Source organism: Pediculus humanus, genomic scaffold (genome assembly GCF_000006295.1).
Source record: "Pediculus humanus corporis 1103172107617 genomic scaffold, whole genome shotgun sequence".
Taxonomy (NCBI): Eukaryota; Metazoa; Arthropoda; class Insecta; order Psocodea; family Pediculidae; genus Pediculus; species Pediculus humanus.
The window spans coordinates 417,243-425,610 of NW_002987231.1; the positions used below are offsets into that span (position 1 = coordinate 417,243).

Sequence of the window (8,368 nt, forward strand, 5' to 3'; positions counted from 1 at the left end):
CAGTAAGGCGAAAAATTTTTTAATTTTTTTTTTTTTGAAAATTATTAAATTAATAAATTAAATAAAAAATAATCCGAACAAAATTTATTAACATAAAAAAAAAAAATTTGGGGCTTTTTTTTTAAAAAAAAACCACACCCATATTATATTTGTACAAACCCCCAGTATAGTGTGCCATATAATTGTGTTGAGATTTTTTTTTTTTTTTTTTTTTTTACACCAAATAATTAATTTAAGTTACCTCAAAATTATAATAATAATAATAATAATCACAGTGAAATAAAATTTTTATTTATTTATTTAGAAAGCGTATAGATAAAAATATTTTAATAAAATTTATATTTTTAATCAATCATGTTTAAACGCATTGAAATTATTAATAAAATAATAATAATGATTGTTATTATTGAATATAAACAATAATTATATATATAATGTTTGCATATTTTGATATCATTTTAAATTATGTTTTTTTTTTTTTATTAATAACATAATAATCAATAGAATGGATCATTTTAATAATTTACGTTTAATATCATAAAAATTAAATTTTTTTTTTTTTTTTTTTTTCACTTAGAGGGGTATAAAAATTTAAAACAATTTAAAATAATAATAATAATAATTTTATTTAAATTTTTTATATTAAAAAAAAAAAAAAAACATTACATCGTTTGTAAACGCCTGACTGATTATTTAAATTAAAAAAGAAATTTTTTTTTTTAAAAATATATATATATTATTTATTAATAATGTTGACCATATTTATGGTTAATAAACTTTAAATAAATAATACGAATGTAAATTATTATAAATGTGTAAAATAAATAATCTATTTTATGTTATTTATAACAGCAAAATTTTTTTTTTTAAATATATTTATTTTATTTTATTAATAAAAATTTTTTATATATTATTAATAATCAGTAGTAAATATATATATATATATATATATATATATATATATATTTTTTTTTTTTTCATTTGATGCTCATTTTGTTGAATATTTATTTTTAAAAAAAATGTAATATTTGTTATCAATCCGATAAAATAATTATTTAAATTTATGTACAAAAGAGAGAGAGAAAAAAAAAAAAGAGTCAAAACTAGAAAGTTTTTGTTTGTATTTTTTTTTTTTATTTGTTATATTGTTAATTAAAAAATTTTTTGTTAAAATTTTTTTCCTGACCGTAGAGTTTTCGGTCCGCGAGTATTCGATTCTCGACAATTTGATCTATAATTTGTTGGCGGTGAACATTGTATACCTTGATTCGGTCTTACATCAATATCATTGCAAATTTTTACATCTTTTCGATGTCTGCACATTTTTGACGTCAAACCTGCATCAGCAAAAAATTTATGCAGTCCGTTGTTTCTGTTGGAAAAAAATTAAATGTTTAAAATTATTTATAAAATTTATATTTTATTTTTGTAAAAACAATTTAAAAATTTTACCATATGTCAATTTACTAATGAAATTATTTGAAAAAAATGAATTAATTTTAAATCACTTAAATGTCACTTTTATAACTTACTTTAATAATAAATTGAAATTACACACTCTGGTTATATGCAAAGTAAATAACAATAACAATAAAGCCAATAAATTTGAAATAAATGAAATTCCTATTTGTGTTTCAACTATTTGAATATAAAAATCTCCCAGTGGGCTGCAATACTTAAAAAACAAAAAGTTTAAAAGGTTAAATTTTTTCTATAATAAGGAAAATTAAAAAAAAATTAAAAAATTACTTCTTCCAAAAATGATGGCACTCTATAAAATATAAACGTTTCTACTGAATTCCATAGGCAAAAACCAATTTCAATAAAAATAATGCTAGTAAATAATTCATATAAAAACATTATTTTAACGTCAACTCTTCTAAGCCAACTAGGATATAATTCTGGATGTTTTATTAAAATTGCTACAAGAGATAATCCAAATAATAGTGATGCTGAAAAAGGAGTGAATCCTAAAACACATCTGCATGACGTAAAGAATCTTATACTACATCGATTTAATAAAAACGCCAAAAAAACCGGAAGAGCACAAAAAGACATGTTAAAGTTGTAAAATCCTAAAAAAAAACTTGTAAACAACTATTTTTATAAACTACCTATTTATAAAATAGGTACCATCTTGCTTTAAAAAATCAATTTTCTTTTGTTTCGATTTTACCTTAGAATAAGCGTGATCGTTTTAAAAAATCATAAGTCAAAATGGAAACCTTTTATCTGAAATAAGGCTTCAGAACAACACTTAAATTAATTTTTAATTTTAATGTTTTGATTTGCTTGTTTAAATTTAAAAATTTAAACATTGAAAAAATTTAACGTACACAGTTAATAAAGGAAAGAACAAGTTTTGAATTCATGTCATAGAGTAACAAACTGTCAAATTTGACGTAAGTCAAAAAAACCGTTAATTTAACGAAAGAAATTGCTTTACGCGGTTTAGTATAACCTCCTGACGCAGTACAATATTACCTGCCATGTAATTTTGTTATCCATGTGCCATTAAAATTTTTATTCTTTTTGACACACTGGTGCTTTTAATAAACTAAGTCATTTATTTATTTATTATTAACATTGTATATTTGTTGATTAATATGTCCATTTTAGTGCTTTAACTTTGGTAAGTAATTTAAAAAAATCTTGGTAAGTAAGTTAATTATTTGAAAAAAAAACTTAATTTTAAAATTTATTAGTATTAATTCCGCACATAACAAAAAGATTAACAACTAAATTCTTTTTATCTTGTTGGCATCTTTAAATTAGTCAGTTTTAGTAATTTCGAATTTGTTTTTATCATAAAAAAAAATACATATACTGCTAAAAGATTCTACAAATAAGTTTAAAATAAAATTTTGTAGTGTTCAAAAAAAAAAAAAAAAAATTTTTTTCTTTACTTTGAATACTTAAAAGCATTGCTTAATTCTTCAAATTTATATTTTATTATTAAAATGGTCTGAAATGTATTTGTTTTAATAACAATTAAATGCAACTGTAAACAGTAATAAATTTAATTTAATTTAATTACTCTAATTCTGATTTTTAAAACAGTAAAAATAAGCAATTAAACTTTGAATGATATCAGTTTTGTTTATAATACCCATAATTATTAAAAATTTAACTTTAATTATTTAAAAAATTTGTGTTTATAAAATACATTTTTAGTGAAGTAACAACTTTAACTTTTTTTCAGAGAATAACTTTACTTAACATGAGTTCAAATTTAAGTGCAAAAAAACAAACTGCAGTCTCAGTTATGAAGAAAAAGGATCTGAAATCTGCTGCGAAAATTTCTAGTAGTTTGCTAAGTAATCAAAAAAAAGACAATTCAGTTTTTAAAACGCCTACTTTAGGTAATAATAATGCTCAAAGAAATACCCCTGAAGTATTTTTAACTCCAAAATTAAGTACACCCAAAAGTAGCACTATGCTTAAGAGTAAATCGACACCAGTAATACCTGAAAAATATTCAAACATAGTAAAAGGCAAGGACAGAGCTTTCGGTACACCTGTTACACATTTATGTTCTCCCAGTTTATCACCGAAAGGAAGAAGGAATTTTATTCAGCAAGCAAACTGCTCAGTAAAAAGATTCCTAAGTGATTCCAGTTTAAATGATTCCCCTACTCCTAATAATGGAGAGTTAAATACTCCAACTAGTAATGGTTATCAAAGAGATGAAGAGGCAAGCAACTTTGTCGTTGGAGTCAGAGTGAGACCATTTAGTTTAAGGTGCTGTATTTTTTATAATTTCATTCTTAGAAAAGGTTTTTGGGTGTAATAAATAATTTCATAATTTTTTTTTTTTAAATAGAGAACTTAATGATTCTACTGTTAGAAATGTTGTGCAAATGACAGAAGATGAAGTACAAGTTACTTGTGATACAGGGGCAATTCACAGTTTTTCATATGATCATTGCTTTTGGTCTTTCGACAGTACTAATATTCAGTATGCTTCACAAGAGGATGTTTTTAATATTATGGTTTTGCCTTTAATGGATCAAGTTTTTTTAGGGTGCAATGCTTGCTTATTAGCTTATGGACAAACTGGATCTGGAAAAAGTTACAGGTTCTAAAAAATTATTTACTTAGAAATGATTTATTGATTCAATTTTATTAAATTAATTTATTTTAACAAATGTCTCTTTTATTATACATGAAGGAACATAAAACAGGTATACAATTTCATAAAATTTTTTTTCAGTATGATGGGAGTGGATTCAGGAGTTCAGGGAGAATTAGGCAAAGAATCTGGTATAATTCCACGATTTTTTCAAGAAGTTTTCAGACGAATATCCGAAAGCGATCAAGAGAACATTGATTACCACGTTGAAATAAGTTATTTTGAAATATATAATGAAAAGATTCACGACTTATTGGGCACTCATTCAAATTTTTCATTAAGAAAAAGTCTTAAAGTTCGAGAACATCCTACTTTTGGACCTTATGTAGTCGACTTATCTACACATTGTGTGGAGACTTTTAGAGATGTTCAAGTATTAAAAAAAATTATATAATTTCTTATATCTGTAAAATATATTTTTATTGAATAAATTATTTTGTAAAACTAATCTTTATTATAGGATTGGATAACTGTTGGCAATAGTCAAAGAATTACAGCTTCAACTGGTATGAATGAAAAAAGTTCAAGATCTCATTCGATATTTAGTATAACAATAACTCAAAAGCAAAGGGACGGACTTAATACATGTAAAAGTAAAGTTAATTTAGTGGATTTAGCTGGGAGTGAAAGAGTTGCTCAAATGTGTGCAACCGGAAATAAACTTAAGGTAAAATTAGGTTTTCCTTAAACTTTATTAAAATGAAATAAATTTTCCAAGTTTTATTTTTTTTATCTAACGTTAATTTAGGAAGGTGTAAGTATCAACAAATCTTTGTTGAGCTTGGGAAAAGTGATAACGTTTTTATCGGAAAAAGGTCGGAAAAAGGGTGTCACAAGTTTTGGACCATACAGGGAATCGGTACTGACTTGGTTATTAAGGGTAAGTTTCTTTTTTTTTTGAATACTAATAACTTAATTTTAAGTAATCTCAAGTTTTTTTTTTTTTTTTATTGCGGTTGGATTAATAATAAAAACGATTCATTCCCATAAATGTTTTCAAAAAACAAAAGGTTTAGGTTTAAAAAAATTTTTAAAGATATAATTCAAATATTATATTCTAGATATTTCTTAAAAAATTAACTTAATTATAAAATGTAAAAAGAAACTGCATTAATTTTTATAATAATTTTAATGCATATATAAAACTATAATTATTAATATGATAATTTAATTTAAATTAAATTAGGGAATGTTTTTTTTTTTTATATTAATTCAACCTTATTGCTAATGGACATAAATAATTCCATAAACAATTTCGATTAATTATTTTCTAAGTGTCTTATTATAACTACAAAACTTGAATTTAAAAAATATTTAAGAGACTCTTAATATTAATAAAAAAAAAAAATTAAAGCTAAAATGTACAAGTTGAATAATAAAAGAAGATTTTCAGGTTCAACTTGTAAACTCAATAATAGAGTTTAGAATTTTATATATAACTTATATATATATCTAAATTTTTTTGTCAACAACAAATTTACATTCTCAATGTGTTTTTACGTAAATTCTTGAGTTTCTTCTTTTTCTTCTCTTATGGTCGTAGATTTTTGACCTCCTTTCTTTTTATTTTTTATATAATTTGATAAATTATTATTTTTTTTTTTATTTTCTTGACAAATGCTGCAAGTTTTCTCGCTGATTTTAGCTTCTTGAGCAATGGCATGTTGCTTTTCTGTAACGAAAAAAAAAAAAAAATTTTTTTTTTTTTTTTTTATAAATTACGCGTGTTTTATTTATTTATTTATGTTGAGTCACGTGTTGTTGTTGTTGTTAGTAATACCAATTGAAATGAATTTACCTTGATGAATTTATTTTTATTATACGCAAATAAAAGTAAAAATCGCGAAATTTCAATAAACTGGAAATAATTTTTTTTTTTTTTATTTTCAATGTCAAGGTTTTTATGCGCCATAAAAAATAAGTCTACACAATTTAAAAAAAAAAAAATATTTTAAAAATTAATAAGCGGTTTTGAATTAAGGTTTAATTCATTTAATAATTTTTGTCTTTATTTAATTTTTTTATTCGAAGGTTAACTTTAATAATTTTTTTTTTCTATTTTTTTGATATGATCGTTTCGCATCATTGATTGACTCTTGAAACAAAAACTTTGTCGTTTTTTTTTTTTTTTTTTACTTACGTAAGAGTTTATAATTAGGACTATTTTCTTCCCAAATGGGATAGGCTTTTTCCGTTGAATACGAGTGCATTGACGTTGAATCTGGTAAATATGCCAATTCCATCTTATATCCCCCTTTTTTTTTCAAATTATTTAACACAGAACGAAAGGATAGAAATTATTTCCGTATTTAAATCACCTAAAACAACAATAATAATAATAATAATAAAAGATACAGTCAAAACCGGACGCGGGAAATTATCGGATGTAATCATTTGAATATTATCACAAACGTAAATTTATCATTATTTATTAATTGTCATAGATTAGGAAATAGAAAACATTTTTTTTTTATTGCCTTTTTTACATCTTATATAAAAAAAAAAATTATTTATCAAATCGATTAATAATCGATAAGATATTGGAGTCGATACTTAAAACCAAAAACAAAAACGTGAAATCGTTATTATTTTTAATAATTATTCATTTATTTTATTTAAAAAAATAAATAAATAAATAAATAAATATTTTATTCGAGTTGTTTAAAAACTTGTTTTAAAATTTAAAAAAAAAAAAATGAATATGCCGTTTATTGTAATTATTATCATTATTATTATCATTATTATTATTATTATTATTATTATTATTATCATTATTATTATTATTAATATTTTAATTTAAAAAGTTGGTGGCTGGCAAAATGTTGACAATTTCAAGGTGGTCAATGGTTCTGGTTCTATTATTGTTTAAAATAAAGGTTATATTTTACTTTCAAAATTGTCATTTGTTGTGGAAGGGTGAGGGTGAGGGGAGAGGGGGTAGGGAGGGGGCGCTGGAAAATGCTACATTAAAATTACCTTTGAAATTATTTTTAAAAATATTATATAACTGATTATTAGAATTTAAAATATTTTTTTTTTTCGTCGTCTTCTTGTTCGCCGTTCAAAAATTGAAATTTGTTCTAAAAATAAAATTTGACATACTTTTGATTCAGTATTAACAGTAAAAAAAAAGTTAAGAAGGAAGCAGATGAAATCTGTTGTGAAAATCAAAAAAAAACAAAGCAGCACATTTCGTAATTTATTATTTGAATTACATAATGCTGTCGTATTTACATTTTCGTACCTAAAAATCAGACATTTTTTTTTTGGGGGGTCTGAGACTCGCGTTCTAAATTCTTTTGTTTGTTTTTTTTCCGTTAAAATATCACAAATGCTATAAATTAATTTTAAAAAAAAGGCTGAAATCAGGTGTTATTATTATTATTATTATTTGATATCTTTGAAAAGTAAATGGAAAAAAAATGGGGGGGGGGGAAATCATAACTTGTAGTTTTAAATTTGATTATTTGTAGAAACTGTGCTGAGGTTTTGTGTGTGGGTGTGCGTATGCGTGTGCGTGTGTTTGAATGTTTGAATGATCGAGAATAATAAAAAGTTTTTTTTTTCCTTTAATTGTTATCGTTACTAATCAAATTAATAATTTTATTACTTTTATATTGATTTTATTTATTCGATTCAGGTACTTTAAATGAAAACAACACAATTCGATATAAAAAAATTTTCTCACAAAAATCCCCGCCCCTTTCCATTTTTTTATTTATTTTATTTTTGAGTATAATTTTATTATTATTATTATTATTATTATTATTTAATTGAGTTTTTAAAGTTGAATTTTTTTTTTTTTTTTTTTAGTTTAAAACCGAAAATGATTTTTATTTTATTTTAAGTACTCAAAAACAGTTTTCCTAGTCATTATTTTTTTTAAACTTTTCCCACCTTTTATTACGTATAGAGAAGGATGATGTGGCAAAAAAAATATATATATATTTTATTTAATGAAATGTTAATAATAATAATAATAATAATAATAATAATAATAATAATAATAATAATATAATTACGAAATGAAAACTCGTTGTAAAAATTTCACGTACGTTTTATCCTGTGCAATGTTGGTTTAAACATGCGAGGAGGTACCTTTTTTTTTTTTTTTCTTTATAAAACTTAAAAAAAAGAAAAATTCTAAAGTAAAATTAATTAATGTAATATCGAAATTGTATAATATAATAATAATAATAATAATAAAACGATTAAATAATATAGTACAATAGTAAA

The 8,368-nt window shown here is 22.6% G+C and overlaps 1 protein-coding gene across 1 annotated transcript in view; it reads left to right on the plus strand.

Annotated features, from left to right (window-relative positions):
• Positions 1-3,220: 3,220 nt before the first annotated feature.
• Positions 3,221-8,368, plus strand: part of Phum_PHUM249670 (uncharacterized protein) — a gene marked incomplete at both ends in the record, with an annotated part of 9,197 nt that continues 4,049 nt past the window's right edge. Inside the window, 5 exons of the mRNA XM_002426326.1 lie at positions 3,221-3,741; positions 3,824-4,078; positions 4,214-4,505; positions 4,593-4,799; positions 4,881-5,012. Of these exons, the coding sequence (XP_002426371.1) occupies positions 3,221-3,741; positions 3,824-4,078; positions 4,214-4,505; positions 4,593-4,799; positions 4,881-5,012 (1,407 nt within the window). The remainder of the gene's footprint in view (positions 3,742-3,823; positions 4,079-4,213; positions 4,506-4,592; positions 4,800-4,880; positions 5,013-8,368) is intronic.